The 25,895-nt window shown below is 46.1% G+C and overlaps 1 protein-coding gene across 1 annotated transcript in view; it reads left to right on the top strand.

Moving 5' to 3' along the window:
• The window catches only part of LOC137425957 (uncharacterized), a 104,972-nt gene that overhangs the window by 56,165 nt on the left and 22,912 nt on the right, over nucleotides 1-25,895 (top strand). Inside the window, exons 11-14 of the mRNA XM_078768996.1 lie at nucleotides 11,158-11,303; nucleotides 15,139-15,315; nucleotides 15,517-15,640; nucleotides 18,662-18,843. Of these exons, the coding sequence (XP_078625122.1) occupies nucleotides 11,158-11,303; nucleotides 15,139-15,315; nucleotides 15,517-15,640; nucleotides 18,662-18,843 (629 nt within the window). The remainder of the gene's footprint in view (nucleotides 1-11,157; nucleotides 11,304-15,138; nucleotides 15,316-15,516; nucleotides 15,641-18,661; nucleotides 18,844-25,895) is intronic.

Below are 25,895 nucleotides of genomic sequence, written 5' to 3'. Positions count from 1 at the left end.
CCTCCGGAGGAGGTTACATTAGTTCGGAACGTTTAGATTACAGGGATGAGAGGTACAGCATAGTAAGATAGGCACTTGATTACGGTCTTATAATAGCCCCGACAGACGACAGATAAACAGGACAAAACTGACTCACACGGGGATTGATGGCAAGGAAAGCGTGTAGTCGATGGCTCAAGGTGCACCTTGGCTCAGGGGCAAAATCGACCCGGTCCGGTCCAAAGATGTGGGGAGGTTGCTCAGCGCTCGGAGGTCGCGACTTGTCTTTTCAAGCTGGGGGCGCATCTGACGTCACGTCCGGTAAGTGGCTGCGCATATCCGGCGGGGAGTGACACGCCCTCGGCTCGTTAGCTCCGCCCCAGATGGAATCGGCCCGTTGCTTCTCATTGGGTGCGGGGGGTTACCGGCTCCGCCCTTGACGAGGGGCCGACAGGCAGCCCCTTCGTGGTAACCCCGTCGGCGCACATGGGTAATGGCGGCTAACCGAGCCGGAGTGAGGACGCACACTCCCCGCGCCGCGCCGCCCCCCTCTGTTGTTGTAGTTGTTGTTGTAGTTGTTGTTGTTGTTGCATGGGGAAGATGGGAGGAGGTATGGGGAGGTCCTAAACTCACTACTGGTGCCATACAATCACATTCTGGTGCAACGAAGAGTCAGAATTAATGGAAACGAGTCCTTAACTGACATAGACTAAGAATAACTAGCAAGATGTCCGAAAGTTGTCTACGTGAGATGCGGTGGACCTGGGCACGACATTTAATGGGGGAAAAAGGGGAAGGTCGGTTCTACAGAGTGTTGTTTACAGACAATGGGACTAGGGAATGGGGGATTGGGGATAGTTGGGGAGTATTGGGGAAATAGGGGAATATTTACAAGCGGATATGGAGGCCAAATGCCATATCCGCAACATTGCACCCTTCTCTACCCTCGGGGCGTCCCGACCCGATAAATTTTTACCTATTTTAGTGTGGCACTCAGATGTAGTTCCCTCTACTATTAACTCTACCCTGAGTGCGACAGTTTTACAGATATTCACAAATGAGTAAATATGTCCCCCTGCGACGTTGCACCCTTCTCCTCACAGAAACACACCCACAGGATAACCGAAGCGCGGAAAGAATTCGCAAACTAAACATACAGCCGGTAGGGAGCATTATTTACAAGACTACGCTGCTATTTACACTACGATCCAGGACCAGTTTTTGGAGGAACACATGCAGATGTTATGCATAGAGAGAGCACGCATGCCAGCATCGATACACCAACCCACGAGTGCTCTGTGGCCTTACGGCCTTTAATAATGTGCAGAGCACCCCTTCCAAGCACCAAAAGCACCACCCCTTCACACAGTCAGCACCATCCGGTGCACCAATAAAGGGTTTATAAATCACCGGTGGTGTCGCAGCCGGCCGATGTTCTGCCGCTGGTCTTGCCTTCATGTGGTGCACTTGGCCTTCTTACTTCTTTAAAAATAAAGAAAGGCGCCAACCGCGTCCATTTCTTTATTGTGGCCGTCAGGGGGCCAACTATTAGTGGTTCACCTGTCTGGCATAGGTGCCACGTTGACCCATAGGTCCATCGACGGGTGGTGCTTGGCCGCAAAAGACTGCGGTCCATGGTGGGCGGCCACAAACATTGCGGTCCATATGGTGTATCGATCCAGGCAGCAAGCAGCGAAAGTGCAGGCCCACAACTGCGGAGCCAGCACCTCTCTCTCCTCTCTCTCTGCCCCAAAGCCAGATCCTCGGAGGTGGGAGACAAAAGAAGAAGACAAGTGAGTAAGGTGGTAAGGGCGCAAAAGTGCACGCAATACCAGATGATGCACACTGGGAGCACATGGGAACCAGGTGAGACAGGTACGTTCCTACCGTACGCCCCCCCCCCACCAGGTAACCTACATGGCCCCTCCCTTACCCCTTACTGTATCCACAAAACACAACACTACCCATAAACATCTACTTTACAAATCAACAAACGTCCCTACTGTCTTCCCCGTTCCTCCCATATACCAAATTCGTCTTCTCTCCCTCCTAACCAATCAAATTTGCCATTTTCAACTCTCATCAAAATTTGCCATTTCCAACTCAACATCATAATTTGTCATCACCAATTCATCATCAGTCCCTCCTAAGGAGGGAGAGATGGAATCACCCCAATGTCTCATCCACGTCGTGATGCGTCTCACAAATCCACACAGCAATTCTCATTTCCTGCACACAGAACAAAGAAAACACAGGTGTGGAGTCATCATCATCACAGGTAAGTGGCTGCGTATGGTGCGACAGGTTCATCAATCCTAACTATTTCCTAAATGACTTTAACAACTTTACACTACCCGGGGTCTTTCTCCGGCCAAACCATTGGCCCTCTTACACTATGGGTTCTAAAAACCAATTCCCATTGGCCAAACTGTGGTGCTTTTCAATTTGGGGTCTCACTCCCCCGATTCATCTCCCGGTGCCCTCGCACAATTTTTGGGCTGTGGCGTGTACCTCTCCCAGCGGGTCTACCCACCTGCACACCTCCACCACTACAGTTGCCTCCGAGCTTACCTGCTCCTTACCCTAACCTAACTAGCTGGGGAAGGCCCTCTGGCGCTCTCCTCACTCGGTGCCCTCTCTGGCACTGGGCTGCCCGATCCACACCCGGGATCCTCAGGCACCCACTCACAACTACCGGCTCCCAGAGCCCACCTGCGGCCTCACCTGGCCGACATCCTCACAGTGGTGGAGTGCCCAACCAACTACACACACTAACAGGCTACACGCCCAGCCATTTCCACAACACTAATGCACCCATCCGCCATACCATTCTGCAACCGCACCACAAATGCCAATATCCAACCACAATTTACCTATACCCTCTACCTAACACTTACACTACCCGCCCCGGGTACTCGTGAAAGGGGTCCACTCTTCCCCCATCCACACCTTCGCACCATGCACACCACTCCGTACCACTTACTCCAACTCTCTCCACACACCTGTACCTGCACACCTGTGCTCTCACACCTGGTGCCACCTGCACCCTTCTCTCCCCAAGCGCATTCGCGCTGATCCACAACACTCATTACTCACACACTGCTCCACACTGCTCCACACACCTGTCCAGCTCTCACACAGCATCATCTCATCTAACTACTCCCTTCTAAAACTTGCGCTTCCCAGTCGTCCCTTTAAACTATTGCGCTCCCTCGTCATTATCATCCACACTAAACTACCTGCGTCCCCACTACAGGTATCAGTCACTAACTAAACTTAACGTCACCTAATGTCATCTTCGCTAGATCCCTACAATATAACCTAACCCACCCGGGCTAGTTTCCACTGCCATACACCCCATAAGCTATTGCTCCTTTGCCCCCACATGGGAAGGGCGGCAGGGATGCCAGCCTTACCCACCGGGCCCATCGCTCACTACCAATTTTGCACATCAAATTTCAACAAATTAAAATTTTTGCCAATCACTACCCATCATCTGCCAATCACTACTGCCAATCCCTTGCCAATCATCAAATTTTGTTTTTCTCTAATTTTGGGTCCAAAACACTAACCTCATCACCCAGTCTACTCACTAATGCCTCTCGGTGCGCCAATTCCTGTCCAAAGCCCGGCTTCGTAAAGCCAAGCCATGAATGCGGGTTGTTCTGTGCCAGCGGCTGGATGCGTCCGGCACTCGGTGCAGGGACGGGGGCTTACCCGGGCCGAGATCCCACGCACCATCTCGGCGTGGAGCCATCCAATGTCCCGATCTCGACCTGCCGGAATGCCTCAACAAAAAGTGGTCGCCATGACGACCCTTTCTATCGGGCTGCCCGCTCCGCCTAGTGGAGCACGGACGCGGCCGTTCAAAGCGAGGCCCAGCACGCACCGAGGGCCCGATTCGGCTAAAAGTCGCTCTAACCTCTAAACCGGTTACCGTCGATGCTTCACCTGGACGCTTACACCCCACAGCCCATTCCTTGCTCACACATCCAGCCGTTTCCATGCTCCTCGTACCTTTCCTTACACACCCAGGTACACCCATTCCACTCACAGCCTTGGTCACACACCTGACCACCGAACACTTTGGCACACATTCGTTGGTCGCACACCTCACCAACACACCTCTTCGCGCCCCCTCCTCTGTCACCTCCTCCGTGACAATCACAGGTGTGCTCTCATTCGCACACCCAACCACGTGCCTCACCACCAACTCCAGCGTGCATTCCCACTCACGCTCTACCATTCCAGGTGTGCATCCTTCCATCCCAGGTGTACATCCTCGCTCACCTGTCACAACCAACTCACTCTCCTTGTCACTCTCACTACTCTCACCTCCATTCCTGACAGCGCACTCACCCTTACTCTTGACAGCGCACTCTTTCCTCATGCACCTGTCCGTCACACACCTTTCTCGCGCACACTCTCCCGTTACACCCTCTGTAACACTCACCACAGGTGTGCATTCTTCCTTGCCTTTGACAGCGCACTCTTTCCCCATGCACCCGTCCGTCACACACCTTTCTCGCGCACACTCTTGCGCACACTCTCCCGTCACACCCTCTGTAACACTTACCACACCGCGCTTCCATGTGCTCCCTCGCACACGCGCTACGACCGACTCATTCTCACCAGCACCCTCACTCCTTGGCACGCACTTTTTCCTCACACACCCCAGAGTCGGACTTTCTCGCACACCTCCTTTTTCGCACACCAGACCTGTCGCACACTTCACCAACGGCCTCTCACGAACACCCGGGTCCATCTCGACCCCCAAACTTCTTAAATCCCCTGGCGCATCATACGCACGACCATATTGGTCACCACTTACACCGGGTCCTCTTCCTCTTCGCTTCTCCTCCTCCATCACCTGCGAATCCCTCATCCGGTTAATGAGCACATCATCACGATCCAAACACAGACTTTGGACCAATTCTTTTATCTCCTCTTTTATCTCTTTCTTATCCTCTCTCCGTCGCTTCTTAATTTCGCTCACCCCTTCTTCCACTTCTTCTAATTTCTGCTTCACCTCCTTTAGTCCCCGGTACGTCTCCTCAAGCTCGTCCTCCAAGGCTACCTTGACCGTTTCCATGTGCGTCCTCACCTGCCGGTCCTTCGTCTCCATTACCTCTATCACCTCGTCCAACCTCGTTGTCAGTCCCTCACGTATCATCTGACATTCCCTCTTCGTCGCTATCAAGTCATCTTTTAGTTCTTTCTGTGTCACTTTTAACCCTCCTAATACCGCAGTGTTCCTTTGAACCTGCTCCGTTAGTCCTTTTTGTCCCTCCGTCAGCTGTTCCACCTCCTGCGTCAGGTCCTCTATGCCCCCTTGTAACTTTACAGTCCCCTTTCTCACCTCCTTCTCCATGTGCTCCTTACAGTGCCTCACCTCCTCGCGCACTCCTCCGACCTCCTCACTCACACCTCTTCTGATCTCCTCTCCCATCACTTGCATCTCCTGCCCAGATGCCACCCTCATCTGCTCCATTTCCTCCCTGTGAGCATCCAGTTTGGTTTCTACCCCCATTCTGACCCCCTCTATCTGCTGCCCCATTTGGTTAACTTCCCCTTTCCGCTTGGTCCCTCATGTCCCTCAATTTGCCTTCCATGGTGTTTTCTAACCCCTCTAACCCTTTTTGCATCCCTTCCATTTGATTCTTTTGAGCGGCCATTCTGTTTTCTACCCCCATTAACCCATTTCTCACCTCTTTTATCCCGTTGTCTAACCCCTCAAAATTATTGTCTAACTTCCCAAATTTCTTGTCTAACTCCTCAAAATTATTGTCTAACTTCCCAAATTTCTTGTCTAACTCCTCAAAATTATTGTCTAACTTCCCAAATTTCTTGTCTAACCCCTCACCAGTACCCCTTGCTTCGTCCCTCATTACCCCCATTTGGCCCTCCAATCGCTCACCCTGAGCATCCATCCGGTTCCCCAACCGCTCACCCAATCGCTCAATTTGGCTCCCCATACTCATCTGTACAGCTGCCTGTAGCTGCGCAATGAGGGCCTGCATGTCAATCGGCTGCATGTTAAAGCCCGTTGATACAGCGGGCTCGGCTACCGCGCGCTCTTGCGAGGCGCCATTTTGCGCGCCCGCTACGTCGGGCGCAACGACGCTATTTTGTGCGTCTGCTACCCTCACTGCTTCGCTCTCCTTATGTCCCTCAATTTGGTCCTGGATCGACCCTGCCTCACTCTCCTCTACCGGACCCCAGTCGACTTGGTCTGCCATAGCGCGACTTTCAAAATTCGGGTTTTTATATTTTGTAAAACACAATCAAATTTCGCCGTTATAATTTCGAGCGCGTAAAACGCGCTCCGGATCGAATCTCACTCCTCGACACCAATTGTTACCCTAATGGTACAATTGGGGTTCCAAAATTTGGGCTAAATGAATTTAGTCCCAGGTACGAATCCGACACTCCTGACACCAATTGTTACTGACACGACTTAGATGTTATGATGGGCCGAGCGGAATGGCCGCCGTGTTCGCACAAGTTACCCGATTATACTCGAACGTTGGCCGAGTCGCGCTACGCTAAATCAATTGAGGAAAGGACACAACGGCTGGGTTAAAATGACACGACACCAAGGGTTCAGTTCTCAAGACCTCCGGAGGAGGTTATATTAGTTCGGAACGTTTAGATTACAGGGATGAGAGGTACAGCATAGTAAGATAGGCACTTAATTACGGTCTTATAATAGCCCCGACAGACGACAGATAAACAGGACAAAACTGACTCACACGGGGATTGATGGCAAGGAAAGCGGGTAGTCGATGGCTCAAGGTGCACCTTGGCTCAGGGGCAAAATCGACCCGGTCCGGTCCAAAGATGCGGGGAGGTCGCTCAGCGCTCGGAGGTCGCGACTTGTCTTTTCAAGCTGGGGGCGCATCTGACGTCACGTCCGGTAAGTGGCTGCGCATATCCGGCGGGGAGTGACACGCCCTCGGCTCGTTAGCTCCGCCCCAGATGGAATCGGCCCGTTGCTTCTCATTGGGTGCGGGGGGTTACCGGCTCCGCCCTTGACGAGGGGCCGACAGGCAGCCCCTTCGTGGTAACCCCGTCGGCGCACATGGGTAATGGCGGCTAACCGAGCCGGAGTGAGGACGCACACTCCCCGCGCCGCGCCGCCCCCCTCTGTTGTTGTAGTTGTTGTTGTAGTTGTTGTTGTTGTTGTTGTTGTTGTTGTTGTTGCATGGGGAAGATGGGAGGAGGTATGGGGAGGTCCTAAACTCAGTACTGGTGCCATACAATCACATTCTGGTGCAACGAAGAGTCAGAATTAATGGAAACGAGTCCTTAACTGACATAGACTAAGAATAACTAGCAAGATGTCCGAAAGTTGTCTACGTGAGATGCGGTGGACCTGGGCACGACATTTAATGGGGGAAAAAGGGGAAGGTCGGTTCTACAGAGTGTTGTTTACAGACAATGGGACTAGGGAATGGGGGATTGGGGATAGTTGGGGAGTATTGGGGAAATAGGGGAATATTTACAAGCGGATATGGAGGCCAAATGCCATATCCGCAACAATATATATATAAATTTAAAAAACCACCTTTAGAGGCCATTTTTCCCCGCAAGCGGGGGTTGGCCTTTTTCGGGAACTGTGGTTGTTGTTTTTTCGGTCCCCTTTTTGAAGCAATGTTTTACGGCCGGATGCCCTTCCTGACGCCAACCCTTTTTGCCGCCTTTAACGACAAGCAGGGAATTACCAGTGAACTGGTACTCAATTTGCCGACCTCGGAAGGATGACAGGCTGAGTCAACCCCCCTGGCGTTAATTCAGCGATTGACCGGGATTCGAACCCAGGATCCTAGGATCCTAAGCCGGCACCCTAGCCGCTAGCCCAACACCAGGGACTATATATATATATATATATATAGATATATATATACATACAGACTTGGCATTTAATATGGAATTTTTTTTTTTTGTGGGGGTGAAATTACTTTTCAAGTTGACTTAGAACCAAAAGTTCATTGGAATTATGTTGAAATTATTCTAGATTTTGTTAATGTGACCTTTAATAGAAACAAAAACCACATTTGACATTTCGAAGCAAATAAATTGATCCTTGAAAGTGATGTAAACTGATATCGAACTCATGCTAAACTAAATGCTAAACATGCTAAACATGCTAAACTTCTGTACGTTTTCCAGAAGTATCTCTTTATTTTGCACATTAGCCAAAATAAATTTCAACAAAAACAAAAGCTAAATTATGACTGGGATTACGGACAGTAAAATTACAGTTCAGTACTTCGTGTAACCCCCACGAGCATTCAGGAGAGCACGTACACATCGAGGCATGCTGTTCACGAGATTTGCCAAGGTTTGGACAGGAATCGCTTGCCATGCAGTGACAATAGTCTGCTGCAATTCACACACAGAGGCAGGCTGCTGGTCCAAGTTGTTGATTTGACGCGTTAATTCTGCCCACAAGTTCTCTATCGGATTCATATCCGGGGACATGGCAGGCCACTCCATATGCTCTACACCACGGTCAGCAAGAAAGTGTTGGATCATGCGAGCATGATGAGGCTGTGCATTGTCATCTCGGAAGACAAAGTTTCCTCGAAAGGCTGCACGAGCAAATGGAAGCAATGTTTCTTCCAGAATGACCCTGTACTTGAACTGGTTCAGGTTTCCATTCAGAACAACCAGGTCAGTTTTTCCCCCTGCATGAAAAGCAGCCCAAACGGTCACCCGACCACCTCCAGCTTGGACTCTTGGCACTATACAATCTTCGTTGTGGGCTTCATGCACTTGTCTTTGCACTCGGACGCGGCCATCTTGACGATAGACCAGAAATCTAGACTCGTCACTGAAGGTCACGTGATTCCAGTGTCCTGGCTGCCTTTGACGGTGCTCTCTGGCCCACTGCAATCAGCGCTGGCTGTGTTGTCTGGTCAGGCGTGGCTTTCTCAGGGGACGCCTGGCACGATAGCCTGCTTGAACCAGTCGTTGGTTGACTAGCCTTCTGGATACAGGCACATTTGTCAGTTGCTGCCACTCAGCTCGAAGCCGATTAGCTGACTTGGTACGGCCATTGCAGACTAACCCGTGCAGCTGGCGATCATCTCTCCTTGTGGTTCTACGTGGACGTCCTGGCCTCGGTATTGGAGTAGGGACACCCCTCTGAGCATTTCGTTTCAGGATCTTTGACACCTGACCTTGAGTGATGCCATACTGCCGAGCAATAGCATGCTGTTTCATGCCAGAATTTCGTAAAGCCACCACTCCATGACAAACAGCATTGTCAAGTTGACGGACCATCTCCAGAGGAAGCGGCAATAACTTTTGTAGACGTGCAGCAGTTGTTTTCCACTAATACAGAACGCAACAACCCTTATATACCCGATTGTGAAGCCAATCGTCAAATGTACCTGTCCTTACATTTTGTCACGCCACCTGTGATATAATCCTGTTATTGACTTCTTGATGCGAAAGACAATCAGTGACATGGTTTTTTCAACAAAGACATCACCGAAGGGTAAAAGAAACTCACCAGATTGATATACTGAGTTCAGAAAGTAAACCCAAGTCAAGAAAAAAAAAATATTCCATATTAAATGCCAAGTCTGTATGTTGGTGCGGCCCGGCTCTCTTCGCTCGCCTCACCACACATCGCCGCAGAGATAGGGGCTGCTTTTAACTGAGGATAATTACAAGTGTCAGTGAATGCAGTTGCTTGTGCCATTAAACGACACAACAAAACTGGTAAAATGCAGATAGAAAACGTTCTGGTCGACCAATAATCACAACAGAATCACAGGACAAGTAATCCGAGTCACCAGTCTGCGCAATAGACATCTTCAAGCACTGGAAATTAGAGCCCAGCTATACAGCTCAAGCATTGCAACTGTTTCAAGGCCTTCTTTCTCAAAGTTACAATTGCCTGTCTTTTTCTGGCGTTAGCTGAGCTTTGGCACCCATGTGCACGCAATCTGAAACACAAAAACACTCCTTAGATAGTTTGGCTGGCCTTTCTGTAAACATTTTTTGCAACGCCTGGCAATAATAGACATTGCACGTGATGAAGAAACTAAGCACAGACATTCATTCCACACAGAGCAGATTATTTGTGAACAGTTTCTGCTCCTGAGAGCGTTTCAGTTTAGATTTAGGATTGCACTTTTCGACCTGTTTCCAAAAGTTGCTTTAAACCTACGTTTTGTATAAGAAAGATGCATTGAAGCACAATATATTTATCAGTAAATAAGGAGATATATCTTTGGGAAGGTTTTGTTCACATCTTATGTTCATTTTGCACATTAAACAGTAAAATATCAAAAAATGCTGGGTGGACCGAAACTTTTGACTGGTCGTGTATATATTTATAAATAAATAAAGATTGAGGTAATTCCATGTGCAATGACCCAAATGGGATGTGTACCATTTAGAGGAATATACATTTTATTTGTAAAGGTGACCTGATGGTCGTGAAGGACTGGTATTTGGGGACAAGCAAAATTAGGAATGTGACAACAAAAGATACTGCCTGTGCTGATAATTGACTGATGTCTGACAGGATATCACAGAGATAGCCCCCCTACCTTTCAGCTATTTTCTTGTATTTCTGGATTTGATCCTCGATGCAACTACGTCATCAGATTGATGCTGCTTCACTGGCAGGCCGTTGCATCAGAAAGGGTGCAGTCTTTGGGATTGACGTTAAGTTGTGTTTCCCAACAAGCATTTGCTGGTGGACTCTAAATATTCAGTGTGTTGATGAAAAGGTGAGCTATCGCAACCAATTTACAAATTAATGTCCCGGCCTTCAAAAAGGCACCTCATCAGCGGAACAAACATGACTCAGTCATTACACAATCAGCAGGCCAACATCATTCGCAGCATTCAGTCATATATGCATATTTTGCATATAATTACCCCCATTAACGCTGTGGAACTCAACCCTCTGACTTGCAGGTTTCTGTGTTAAAAAATAAATAAATAAACAAAACTCTCTCCCTCTCTCTTCATTTGTTGTTTATTATTTGCTTTGTCTAACTGTTGCTCCATCCCATACATGGCCATATTGTCAGTACATTGCCTTTTTACCTTCTGCAAGTTCTCCTCCACGAGGTGAGATTTTGTGTGAAAGAAATAAAGTATATATATGTAAAAAGACTTTCCCAGAAACAGTGGTCATGTTGTGTTTTGCAGATATACAGGTAAAATACCTGCTACGGCATTTTACCAACATGAGTGACAGCCGCATCAAGAAGGCGTATGCCATGTGTACTTATCCTGGTTATATACTCAGCTTCCCCGATTTTTTTACATTAATTTGCATACTTCTCGCAAACAAGGTTTGTTACCTCTCATTCAAGTGAAATGCATAAAATAATGTGACTTTTTGCATATTTATATTTCATGCAAAGACATGGTAATCTGCTTGATCTGCAGGAGAATGGCAAGGTCAAAACAAACAAAATGCCAGACAATGACAACACCTGCTCTGTCGTCGAAATGCAATGCGTCATTTTTTACCTCCGCCACCAAAGGTGGATGGAGGTTATGTTTTCATCCCTGTCTGTCTGTCTGTCTGTGACTGTGAACAGGATATCTCAAAAAGTTGTGAACTGATTCAGATGAAATTTGGTGGAGAGATTGGGTGTGTGACAAGGATGAAATGATTTGATTTAGGTGAAGATCTGGACCCGGATCTGGATACGATAACTTTTTAATTTTCAATGTGATTCTTCACCATTGGGAGATAGGGCTAAAAACGATATGTCGCACGATGTTTCAAACAGTTGTGGATGGATTCGGACGAAACAACGTTAGACTTGGTTTGGTGACGAGAACAAGCCGAGTGGATCTTGGTTCAGGTCCAGATCCAGATCTAGCATATCAGTGGGATAAAAAACATAACCTGTTCAGTCTGGCAGAGCTATGCGCGCTACCGAGTGATGTTCCAGTTCAATGTGTAATGATGAGCCAAACGAAGTGGACAGAGAGAGGCAGTGCAAAATACTGCAACAGCTATTTCTATCGCACAAATATGATATGCATTTTACGATATAGTGAGGCAATACTTAGCAATACAACTTAGCATAACAATTGTGCATTTTGTGAGGAAAGCACCAAATTTGGCACACTAGTAGACTATCATATTATGAAAAGATCTGGATATTGGGCCATCTCAGATTCAGAGATTTGATTTTTGCAAGATTTCGATTCGATTGGGATTGAAGAGAACACCTTCTTCGTCTTCTGTACAGTGAAGTTGCCAGCCCTGAATTCTCTGGCTACATCTGGGTGCTTCATTGGGAGTGCAACCATGTCCCTCAGGTGAACATGGACCACCTGGCATAGTGTGTGTGGTCTAAGGCATGGAACCATGGGACCAGTTCCGTCAGGGCATCAAGGTACATCGTGAATGAAGCCTGCCGCAGAGAACGCACGTAGACCAGTACCAACATCTCTAGTTCCAGCACAGTTGCCCAGTACTGAAAGTTGGGAATGTCTTCTCCTCTCTGGTGACACCAGTCTTCGAACTCAGGCAGGTCTTCTGCATCATCAGCATATGTCATACAATGGCGTTCATACGCACGGTGTTGCAGGATGTGCGGTGCCGCTGCAGTGATTTGATGAGCTCTTCTTGTGCGGGTGACGTGGGCAGCTCGCAGGAAGGAGTCGGCCGTCCCTGGCGTTGCAATCTCAGCTTGCAAATCTGCAAAATCTGCAAATCTTGCAAAAATCAAATCTCTGAATCTGAGATGGCCCAATATCCAGATCTTTTCATAATATGATAGTAAAGCGCGGCGTTACGCGCGCTGCTTGTGAGCAAGGAGGAAGCGGACAAGCGGTAACATCCAAACGTCTTTATTGTAAGACTACACTGTAACACTGAACTCCTCCGGGCTGGTCGCCCGGTGTATATCATGAGGCCACGCCTACCCCTCGGGCGTGGCCACCGCCCACTTGGTGCGTGGAATGATGTCACCACGCCAGTGGGCTTTTGTGTCCGCCACACGCGCCCCCCCAGAATTCCCGCGCACCTGGAGGGCCAGTTTGCGGGGCAGACGAATGACCCGGCCGAAGCGCCCCCTGGCGATCGGCGGCGTCCGGGGTGCAGGGATACCAGGTGGGATGCCCCTGGCTGCCCCTGGGATGGGTGCAGGACCGGGGGGCGCCGTGGCGGCGGGGCTGGGCGGTGCCGGGGGTCCGCCCGCAGGAGGGCGGCCCCGACGTGGGGGTCGGGCCACTGCCGGTGGATGGTCCACATCGAGGTGGGCCGGCTTGAGGCGGTCTACCGAAACGCGGTCAGGAGTACCGCCGATGTCCAGGGTGAAGTGCTTTGCCCCGGTCTCCAGCACGCGGAAAGGCCCGTCGTACGGGGGCCGCAGTGGTGTCCGATGGGCATCGTGGCGGACGAAGACGTACTCCGCCGTGCGAAGCTCCGGGGCGACGTGCGTCGGTGGGTGGCCGTGGCATGCCGTTGGCACCGGGGCGAACCTCTTTGTGTCCGCCACAATAGTCTACTAGTGTGCCAAATTTGGTGCTTTCCTCACAAAATGCACAATTGTTGTCCCCCGTCGCTCAGCGGAGCGAAAGGGGGACTATGGCTTTCCCCTCCGTCCGTGTGTCCGTCCATCCGTCCGTCTGTCTGTCCGTGCGTGTGTGTGTGCGGGCGTGCGTGCGTGCGTGCGTAAGCGAAGGACCGCATTCGAATTTAGTGTGTGGGTGCAACCCACGTCAAAATCCAAGATGGCCGCCGCCATGTATGTCTGATGCCATGTATGTCTGAACCTTGTGAGATGAATATCTTGAAAAATAAGCGAAGTACCAACTTCTAATTTGGCGTGTGGGTGTATCTCGGCATAAGGACGAAAGCTATTGAAAATTGGGTCGCCACGTCAAAATCCAAGATGGCCGGCACCATATATATGTCTGAAACTTGTGAGCGAAATATCTCGAAAAATAAGCGAAGTACCAACGTCTAATCTGGTGTGTGGGTGTATCTGGGCACAAGGAAGAACGCTGTTTAAAATCGGGTCGTCACGTCAAAAGCCAAGATGGCCGCCGCCATGTATGTCTGAAACTTGTGAGATGAATATCTTGAAAAATAAGCGAAGTACCAACTTCTAATTTGACGTGTGGGTGTATCGCGGCATAAGGACGAACGCTATTGAAAATTGGGTCGCCACGTCAAAATCCAAGATGGCCGCCACCATATATATGTCTGAAACTTGTGAGCGAACTATCTCGAAAAATAAGTGAAGTACCAACTTCTAATCTGGTGTGTGGGTGTATCTAGGCACCAGGAAGAACGCTGTTTAAAATTGGGTCGCCAAGTCAAAATCCAAGATGGCCGCCGCCATGTATGTCTGAAACTTGTGAGATGAATATCTTGAAAAATAAGCGAAGTACCAACTTATAATTTGACGTGTGGGTGTATCGCGGCATAAGGACGAACGCTATTGAAAATTGGGTCGCCACGTCAAAATACAAGATGGCCGCCACCATATATATGTCTGAACCTTGTGAGATGAATATCTTGAAAAATAAGCGATGTACCAACTTCTAATCTGGTGTTTGGGTGTATCTCGGCATAAGGAAGAACGATATTGAAAATTGGGTCGCCACGTCAAAATCCAAGATGGCCGCCACCATATATATGTCTGACCCTTGTGAGCGAAATATCTTGAAAAATAAGTGAAGTACCAACTTCTAATCTGGTGTGTGGGTGTATCTAGGCATAAGGAAGAACGTTATTGAAAAGTGGGTCGCCACGTCAAAATCCAGGACGGCCGCCACCATATATATGTCGGAACCTTGTGAGCGAAATATCTTGAAAAATAAGCGAAGTACCTTCTGGTGTGTGGGTGCATCTAGGCATAAGGAAGAACGCTATTGAAAATTGGGTCGCCACGTCAAAATCCAAGATGGCCGCCTCCATGTTTGTCTGACCCTTGTGAGCGAAATATCATATCATAGCATGTTTTCTGCGTGTTCCACTTTGTCAACTCACATCACTTCCCCGACGGGCGACCGAGGCGTAACGCTTGTTATGCTATATTTAGCTTAGCTGCCGGACTAATATATATGTTTAAGAAACGTAACATGATTTTTGCTATGATCTCAGGTGTTGAATTTAGCAAACACTAATGTCGTTTGTAAATGACGCTTATTTTTCAGCAAGACCTCAGCATGGATTGGATAATCCTGAACATAAAACTAGTATTTTTAATGTTTCGCACTGACCACTTGAAGACCATTTCCATGCACGAGCTTCTGGAGGGAAGTTTTTTATTCAACCTTCCCAATGATGTTCTTGAAGAGATGTTTAACAAGTTCGACATTTCTTATGACAAGGTATTTGCACGGATGATTACCGCATTTTAAAAGCCACCAGTATCTCACCTAAAATGCATGATGGTATACACACGGCATACATACAAAGTATACATACAAAGTGTACATTTGGATCGTATTTTCATTCGAAGTTTGAGTAAAATGTTGGACTCAAAATGGTGATGTTATTTGAGTATACTAACTCTATTTATGTATTTGCAGATTTTACATTTCATGGACTTCAAGACGCTTATTCTTGCGATTAATGCGCAACAACTGCAAACCGTCGAGGAAAGATTTGAAGTGAACATTGCTGATTTTGATAAGGAGGACAAAAGGAGGAGAGGTAAAGAGAACCGCTGCCAGACAAATAAACAATATTGATGGAATCTGCAGCATGATTATATACTATATTTCCAAATTCCAGTTAACAATGTGTAATGTGTCCAACTATCAATCGCTTTGTGGCTAAAATAAATATAACTTGAACTGCCACTTTTTAACTGCTGGCAGTAATGACCAGTTTCCTCTGCCTTCCCGCTTTCATACAACCCCACTTTGATACAACCCCACTTTCACATTATTTTTTTTCTCCATCAATTTATCCCTAGATGATGCTCAATTAATTTCATACTGATCGGATGAAGTTTTGTACTTGTCGAAATATGACGTCATAATTGAGGCACCTATGACGTCATCATTATCATTAAAAGATTGTACATGCCGAGGCATATGGTGAAAATTTCCTGGCAATCAGTTCAACGACTGCAGAGAAAATTATTTTTAAAGAAAATAAACCTGAAAAATCTCAGTGCCAGAATCATTGACATGGCCTGAGAAGTTCATACGCAGTTTCTTATTAGTCCCCTACCGGTGTACACCCGAGGGGACTATAGGTTTGCACGCCGTCCCTCCGTCTGTCAGTCCATCAGTCCGTCACGCAAAGAACAGTTTTCCGGACCTTTTTTCTAAACTCTTAATGCTAATGATTTCAAACTTGGCACATGGTTTCCTCATGATAAGGTACAGATCAAGTTCGAACTTCACGACGTTTCGATCATTTTTGACAAAGTTATGGCACTTTGAACTTTGGGAATTCTGATAATTCTGATGCTCCTTAACTCAGTGCCATTTTAAGTTTTAATTTCCTTTAAAAAACATTTTCTCTGCAATAATTGGGCCGATTGAGATCACCTTTTCACCGTAGGAGGGACTCGGTCTGTAGAATATTTTAATGGTAATTATGACATCACAGGTCACGTGGTTCGGCCGCTATATTGTTTTTCGTGAAAACACGAAAACCCCTTTTTCTCTGCAACAGCTGAACAAATCGAGGCCAAACTTTGCAGGCAGAATCGCATACCCATGACAAACAAAAAAAGTCAGTGAACATGACGTCATGCGTCACATGGTTTCAGAGTTACGACGTTTTTAAGCATGAACCTTTAAAACCGAGCCCCTCACTCATTTTTGATCCAATCGGGGGGAAATCTCACAGATCTGTTCAGCATGTCAGTCTACTAAAATGTCCTTTTGGAATTTACGATAGGTCACTTGGTTTGGCAGATATCGTTAATTAAACGAAAATATTTTTTTAAAAATGGATGGATATCTCTTGAATCGCTAGTACCTCAGACCGTGAGTTGGTAATTATATAATTCACACAGTGCAATACGTGCAGGCCACTCCACAGAGCGACCTTGCGGGCTTATCAACGAGGCGAGGCGTGACACACATGTGTCTCAGCATACCTCAGATCAAGTTTGAAAACCAGCATCAACCGTGCATAAATTTGCATATTCGATCATTTTTGACAAAGTTATGGCACTTTGAACTTTGGTAGTATGTATTGCAGCGCAATACTCAGAATGCTTGTTCTTCATACAATAACAACTTCTAGCTTCCAGACCATACATCCAATCATCTTGAAATTTTGCACACTTGTTCCCCTTCATTAGAAAGTTTCACGTCGATCAATGAAGTGGTTCAAGAGATATAATTGAAAAAATATTTTCATTCAATTATAATTGCAAATAATTTGCTTTGAACTTTGGGAATTCTGATAATTCTGATGATCCTTAATTAACTCAGTGCCATTTTAAGTTTTAATTTCCTTTAAAAACCAATTTCTCTGCAATAATAGGACCGATTGAGATCAAATTTTCACCATAGGAGGGACTCGGTCTGCAGAATATTTTAATGGTAATTATGACGTCACAGGTCACGTGGTTCGGCCGCCATATTGTTTTTCGTGAAAACACAAAACCCTTCTCTCACACCTTTTTCCATGTGGTGAGCATTAACTACCAGGTTTGATGAATTTATGTGAAACCGTTTAGCTTTCGGAGGAGATAGCATTGACAGGTGGAAGGACAGACACACGGAGCCGATTACAATATCCACCTTTTTTTTTTTTAAACCATGGGGATAACTATCGTGTTGTTTGGAAGCCAAAGGCTATGTCTGTTAAGAATGAGTGTGTTGTTAATGTTAATGTTAAACACTTGTTAATGCTATGTTAAGTTAAGCTATGACACTTGTGCAGTATTTGCAGAGATGCCAGACTGTCCATAAGAGCCGTGGAAAATGTATGATAAAAATGCCGGTTAAATAACATGCTCGTCATTTGTCCAAGTGCATTTTTTGAAGCGTAACTCGGTCAGAAGACGTTTTAGGCCACTGTTGTTGAATCTCCAAAACCTTTTTTTTTTTAAACCCTCTGAGCCTTTGTTATTCGATGCAATGACCAGCTGTTGATTAATTAATAGTGGAGGGATCAATTCTCAACGGCACGCATTAGTTGTCTCGATACAACTCACATGTTGAGGAAACGGAAGTTGTGCGCTTTTCTGAAGCTTGTCCACGATCATCATTTCGGATGCAACATATAGTTACAAATTTGGATTATTTCTGAGTGTGTAGCTATGCCGCTGAAACAGTGAGTAGATGCTGCTGGTGAGAAGAGAAATTTGTCATTTGTTTTATGTGCCAGTGATAACTCACCTCTCCGAGAAGGACACCATGGGATCTTTAACCTCCACGAACGAATGTTAGTCGATGGTATGCTCAGATTAACACCAATCTGATGGATGGCTCACATTTTTATGTTTTGCCCTGTATGCTAAACACCAGGATGACAGTTTATAGCTGGGTCGGGATTCAAACCCAGACGAGACAGCTTAAAGGCGAGTGTTTCCTCCAAGCTCTCGTGCATATTCTGTGAAAGATTTGAATGTAATGTGACGCACGAAGCAACATAGGATATGACCTTGAAACCTTGAGTTTCTGCTCCCTGTGAAAATCGTTTGGTAATCTGTTTTTCTTTTTTTTTTGATGCTCATGTTTTTGTAATTATCTCCTTTTTCAGAAACCAAGTGCTACAAAAATTGTGCGTGGTTTTTCACGTTGATTGGAAACACCATTGCATGCTGTTTTAGCATTTTCAAGGAAGGATGGAATATTTTCACAAAGAGTAAAGAAGAGGCACATGAAGAGAGTGAAGAAGAGGAACATGAAGAGAATGAAGAAGTGCAAAAGAGCAAAGAACAGGTACAGATTCATTCAAAGTACACCGTCCCCATGCTAAATAAAAAAATAACATCTTCCAGTGCGCGATTTAGAGCCTTGTGTTGGCTTAGCGGTTAGGGTGCCGGCTTGGGATCCTAGGATCCTCGGTTCGAATCCCGGTCGATCATTGAATTAATGCCAGGGGGGGTTGACTTAGCCTGTCATCCCTTCCGAGGTCGGCAAATTGAGTACCAGTTCACTGGTAATTCCCTGTGTGTCGCAAGAGGCGACTAACAGGATTGGCGGCAGGAAGAGCATCCGGCCATAAAACATTGCTTCAAAAAGGGGAGCATGGTGCCTAAAAAGGCCAACCCCTGCTCTGCTGGGAAAAATGGCCTCGAAAGGTGGTGGTTCAGTGCGCGGCATTGCAAGGGTGGGGCGCCGAGCCGCCGTGTAGCACAAAGAGCGGTATTGGGAGGGAGATGTGTCCAATAATTGATTGATTAATTGCATAATTAAAATCAATAAATAACGATCTTAAAATAATTTCTTAATCAATTGGCTAATGGCATACCTCAACCACCAGTGTGTTCATCCAAAGCTGTAACTTTTCGAAAATTAATTAAATAAGTCATTAATTAGCAAAATTAATCAATAAATAATTAATCGATTAATTGATGAATCAATCAATCAAAAATACTCTTTACAGCCAAATCGCTTGGTCACTGTCATGTCTGAATATCAGGTTCCAAGCTCAGAAGATGCCTGAGATATTTCCCAGATGAGAAAGAAAATAAATAAGTGATCAATAATGAAATAAATAAATAATAATGGTAAAATAATTAAATTATTACTCAATTGGCTCATAGATTACCGAAACAACCACAGTATTCGTCCGAACCTGAAACTTAAAAAAAAAAAAAAATTTAGTCATTAATCGAATAATTTAATAAATAATCGAATAATTGATTAATCAATAAATCAAAAATAACATTTACAGCCAAATCACTTGGTCACTGTCATGTCCAAATATCAGTTTCCCAGCTCAAAAGGTGCGTGAGATATTGCCCAGATGAGAAACAACAACAACAACAACAAGAACAGGCATTTTAAGGCCATTTTCCCTGCTAGAGCGGGGGTTAGCCTCACGGGCCCATGGCAATCTTCTCCATTTTGCCCTATTTTCTACATCTCCTATTGTTAACCCCCTTGCCCGCATTTATTCTTCCACCACCTTTAGCCAAGTCTTTCTCGGTCTTCCCCGTCCTCTACTTCCTTCTACATTCATTTTCATCATTCTTCTCAACCTGTCACTTTCATCCTTCCTCAACACATGACCAAACCATCTCAACCTGTTCCTCTTCACAGCATCAATCACAGGCTCTATTCCCATCATCTTTCGCAATTCATCATTTGTCTTCCTCTCTCTCAACGATACTCCGCACATGCGTCAAACCATTCGCATTTCCACTCTTTCCAGCCTTCGTTGCTGCTCTACGTTCATTACCCATGTCTCGCTTCCATAAATCAGAAAACTTCTCACACATGCAGCATACACCTTTCCCTTCAGCTTCAACGACACTCCCCTCCTCGTCAGCACGCCACTCAGTTCCTGAAACTTCTTCCATGCACATCTCACTCCAGCAACCGTTGCCGAGTCTGATCCACCTTCTCCATTCAGCATGCCCACATGAGAAAGGAAATAAATAAATGATTAATAATGAAATAAATAAATAATAATCATAAAATAAACAAAATAATTAATCAATTGGCTAATAGAATACATAAACCACAACCATTTTATCCGAATCTAACTTTAAAAAAATGTATTAATCAAGTCTTGATTATTATTATTATTATTTTGTGTACAACATTGAGGCTCGTGTAAGAGCTAACATTAATCACATAAAAACAAACTGACATATAAAACATATGATAAAGGGAGCGGGCGACAAGATGGGGAGAGAGAGGGAAGCACACAAGTACAACAGTGGAGAACAGGGACATCGGAGGATCTGTGGAAGGGAGAAGGCTTGGGGCGAGGGGACATGGGAAGAGGAGCGGGGGGCGGGGGTGGAAGAGGTAAAAAAATACACATGGACACTGCTCGGATTTCAAGGAAAGGAGTCGGTATTTCAAAAAAAGTGGATCTCGGGTGAATTAACAGGGGTAGAAAAAGGCCAGCTTGGAAATGTGGTTTTCCCAGGAAAGATCATGGCTGATAGTGAGACCCAAAAGCTTGAGTGACAGAACTTCTTTGAGAAGATTTTTCAGAACGTAGATGGGACTGTTGTCCAGTCGGTCTTTTCAGAGAGACAAAGTGAGAGTGTGAGATTTGTCAGGATTGAAGGACATGTTCTGTCTTTCACAGTCTGTGATTTTGTCCAGCTCTGCAGAGAGTGAGGAGGCTGCAGACTGCCGATCTGAGGGATGAGGTTATGGAGCGGCAGAGAGTGGAGTCATCAGCAAAGAGATAGAGAGGATTTTCCAGAGAGTCAGAGAGATCATTGATGAAGACCAGAAAAAGCACAGGGCCCAGAACACTGCCTTGGGGAACTGCAGCCTGAACAGGAAGGGGAGATGAGAGAAACCCATTCAGTGCCACACGTTTACTACGACCAGAGAGGAAGTCCGCAAGCCATGCGTGGAGATTTCCATGGATACCATAGGAGGAGAGTTTCGTGAGCAGAGCTGGGTGCCAGACCGTATTGAAGGCACGTTGTATGTCAAGGGAGACAGCACTGATAGCCTGTTTGGCATTGAGGATCTCCATCCATTGTTGAGACAGCAGAAGCAGCATGTCCAGAGTAGTGACCTGGTCTGAAACCAAATTGATGATCGGAGATCATGCCATTGGAGAAGAGAAAGGATTTGATATCCGAAGCAATGATGGATTCCATGACTTTGCTGATAATTGGTGGCAGGCTGATTGGTCTGTAGTTGCAAGGATCTGTTTTTGCACCTTTCTTGTGTAAAGCGGTAATGTTGGCTGATTTCCAAGCTGATGGCAGATGACCTTGAGCAAAAGAGAGGGCGAAGAGAACAGAGAGGGTGTGAAAGAGCGGCAGAGCAGGATTTTAGGACCCGTGGGCTGATGCCGTCTGGTCCAGTTGCAGAATTAGAGTCGAGGATTGACAGAAACTTGTCCACCTTGTCAGAAGAGAAGGACACAGAGTCCAGGAGCAGCTGGGTTCGACTGGGTACAGAGAGAGACGGGTTTAGGACACAAGATTTTGAGGCAAACACAGAGTTGAGGCATTCAGCTTTTTCATGTGCGGAGTCAGCCGTGTAGCCGTTTGAGGTAAGGGAGGGGATGGAGGGGGAACAAACACCAGAAACAGATTTGACCAGATGCCATGAGGATTTGGAAGCGGGAGATAGGTTTTAGAGTTCAGTCTTGAGAGTAGAGAGATGTTGTTTCCTGGCTCTCCTGAAGGTGGACACACACTTGTTCCGCGCTTTGTGAAAGGAAATGAGATTGCCTTCCATTTGATTTGCCTTCCAGGAGGCAAAGGCAAGTTGTTTCAGGGCAACTGCCTCACCACAAGATTCCGTGTACCATGGATGGGAGGAAGGGTATGACAACTGAAGACGAGATGGGATAAATCTGTGCATGAGAGAGAGCGATTTACTTTGGAAGAATTCCCAGGATGAGTTGATGTCAGAGGAGGTAGAGATGGGAGACCAGTCCAGACGATTTATGGCTGCTTGACGACCATGCTAGTTGGCCTGAGTGAAATGCCAGACTTGTCTACGCTAAGGAGGCTCTTTGAGAATGGCCAGAGAGATGTCCACTTTAACAAGCACATGATCAGAAGAACCGATTGGAGCAGAAGAAGAGCAGCAGACATTTGCAGGGAAGTTTGTCATAACCAAGTCTGGAAGAGAAGATGCTCCGTTGACTGAGATCCGGGTCGGGAAATTGACATATTGTGTCAGTCCCAGTTGGTCACAGAAGTCCTTTGCTGAGGAGCCGTGCCTGGTGAGAGAGGTACCCACACCCAGCCAGCTGGCATGATGACAGTTGAAATCACCACATATGAGGAATAGAGAGTTGAGATGAGCAGATAGAAGTTGGTCCATGTTATAAGACAGCGAGATGAGGATGGAGTCATCACCGTTTGGTGGATGCTACAACACACATACTAACAAAAGGTGGGAGCGAAGGGGAAGCCGTAGCCAGAGGTTCTCCTGGGGGTGAGGTGGAGAGATGGCAGTGCAGAGAGAGTGAGGAAGAGAGTTTTTGATCACGATAGCAACCCCACCTCCAGGACGAGGCTCAGGTCTATCATACCGGAGGAGGGAGGAACCAGGGATACATATTAAGGAATCAGAGACATCTTGAGGAGGAAAGTTTCTGTTAAGCAGATTAAGTCATGAATCGAATAATTAAATAATTTATCGATTTATTGATTAATCCATAAATCAAAAATACCCTTTACAGCCAAAACACTTGGGCATTGTCATGTCCAAATATCAGCTTCCCAGCTCAAAAGATGCCTTAGATAAGAAAACAAACAAACAAAAAAGAAAACAAGAAACCGGAGTGAAAACTGAGCACTCCCTTTCAGCGCGCGTCATTGTCGGGCCCCCTACGATGCCTGGAAATGACGTCATGCAGCGCCTGGAGATGTAATAGGAAAGGAACGGTGTACAACAAATGAAAGATGAACATTTCAGAACAGAATCCAAAGGACAAAGAAAAACAACCGAAAAAGTCGTGCCTGAAACGTAAAAATACCAACAATGGCCATTCCGAAAACAACCAGGTATTTTGGAAACTTTGTAAAAACTATGTGAAACAAACAAAAACTATGAAAAACAAATCAATACAAAATGGTGTTTGAAAGAAAATGGGAAAAAGAGGAATTCTTTGCTCTATTATGACATAAAATAATTTTTCAACAACATAAAACCGATCTCGAGTTGACAAGCTCACTCAGTTGCCCTTTGGGGTTACATACTGTCTTTGAACACACAACCAAAATGATAACACATGCACAAATGAGTTGGAATGATGCAACAAGATGCATGGCGTTCTTTGTTTTTTAACTCGAGAACCAAGAAGGATGCAATTAGCTGCAAATGATGCAGTAGGAATGGAAGATTACAGCAATGTCTTCCCTCTGATTTTAAATGTTAAATTAATCCAATATTTTCATGTACCCCCAGAGCAGACATGCATTCCTGTCATTTTCCTCGAAGGATAATTTTAAAACGTATACAGTGCATTCAGAAAGTATTCAGACCCCTTCACTTTTTTCACATTTTGTTATGTTCCAGCCTTATGCTGAAATCGTTTAAATTCATTTTTCCCTCATCAATCTACACTCCATACCCCATAATGACAAAGAGAAAACAGGATTTTCGAAAGTTTTGCAAATTTATTAAAAAGAAAAAACTGAAATATCACATTTACATAAGTATTCAGACCCTTTGCTTTGACACTTGAAATTTAGCTCAGGCCCCTCCCATTTCTCTTGATCATCTTTGACATGTTTCTACACCGCGGTTGGAGTCCACCTGTGGTAAATTCAATTGATTGGACATGATTTGGAAAGGCACACACCTGTCTATATAAAGTCTCACAGCTGACAATGCATATCAGAGCAAAAACCAAGCTATGAGGTCGAAGGAACTGCCTGCAGAGCTCAGAGACAGGATTGTGTCGAGGCACAGATCTGGGGAAGCCTACAAAAACATTTCTGCTGCATTGAAGGTTCCCAAGAGCACAGTGGCCTCCATAATTCTTAAATGGAAGAAATTTGGAACAACCAGGACTCTTCCTAGAGCTGGCCGCCTGTCCAAACTGAGCAATCGGGGGAGAAGGGCCTTGGTAAGAGAGGTGACCAAGAACCCGATGGTTACTCTGGCTGAGCTCCAGAGATCCTGTGTGGAGATGGGAGAAACTTCCAGAAGGACAACCATCACTGCAACACTCCACCGATCTGGGCTTTATGGCAGAGTGGCCAGACGGAAGCCAAACAGTTCAATCTTGGTTTCATCAGACCACAGAATCTTGTTTCTCACAGTCTGAGAGTCCTATAGGTGCTTTTTTGCAAACTCCAAGCGGGCTTTCATGTGTCTTTCACTGAGGAGAGGCTTATTGCCATGACACTGCTCTCGCACTTTAATACTATGTGGAGATCATAACTACCAAGTTTCATGAATTTCTGCACATCCGTTTAAATAGCCGGACGGTCGGACGGAGCCGGTTTTTTTCTTCCAAAAAGCATGGGGATAGAAATACCCTGTAGGAATCTTTCATTTGGATTATGTTCTAACACTGGCTTTTTTCATGCAACTATTTTTCAGATGAAAGCTTTTCAGATGAAAGCTTTCAGAGAAAGCTCTAGGCTTTTCAGATGAAATTTTTCAGAGTCCCTGGTGTTGGGCTAGCGGCTAGGGTGCCAGCTTAGGATCCAAGGATCCTGGGTTCGAATCCCGGTCGATCGCTGAATTAACGCCAGGGGGGTTGACTCAGCCTGTCATCCTTCCGAGGTCGGCAAATTGAGTACCAGTACACTGGTAATTCCCTGTTTATCGTAAAAAGGCGACAAACAGGGTTGGCGGCAGGAAGGGCATCCGGCCGTAAAACATTGCTTCAAAAAGGGGACCAAAAAACAACAACAACCACGGTCCCCGAAAAGGCCAACCCCCGCTTTGCGGGGAAAAATGGCCTCTAAAACGGTGGTTGGTGGTTATTTTTCAGATGAATCGAGAGAGTCGAGCAGATTATCTACTGCTTGATATCAATGAAAAATGAGTATAAACTAACATAAAAATGGATTCCGTTTGTTTAGTCGATGCACGCGGCTCACCCTGCACTTCATTAGACACGAAACATGGTCCATTTCGATCTATTTCAATGATTAAATTCAGCGGTGATAGAAAGCAGATCACAAGGTTTGCACTTTGTCATTTGCACCATTATTACAGGGCTTGTTCCTGGTTCCTGTCATAAATGTTGCTGGTCCAAACAATACTCGCCAGGTACTGAGCAGATCATTCACCTCGTCGAACAACAGGGGAGCGGCACTTCATTACATCGCTGCTTTTTCTTGTCTGCTTTCTTTTTAAACCTAAGTAGATTT

The sequence above is a fragment of the Myxine glutinosa genome, unplaced genomic scaffold, assembly GCF_964187855.1.
Source record: "Myxine glutinosa unplaced genomic scaffold, kmMyxGlut1.1 SCAFFOLD_847, whole genome shotgun sequence".
Taxonomy (NCBI): domain Eukaryota; kingdom Metazoa; phylum Chordata; class Myxini; order Myxiniformes; family Myxinidae; genus Myxine; species Myxine glutinosa.
This window is presented reverse-complemented; position numbering and strand designations above follow the sequence as displayed.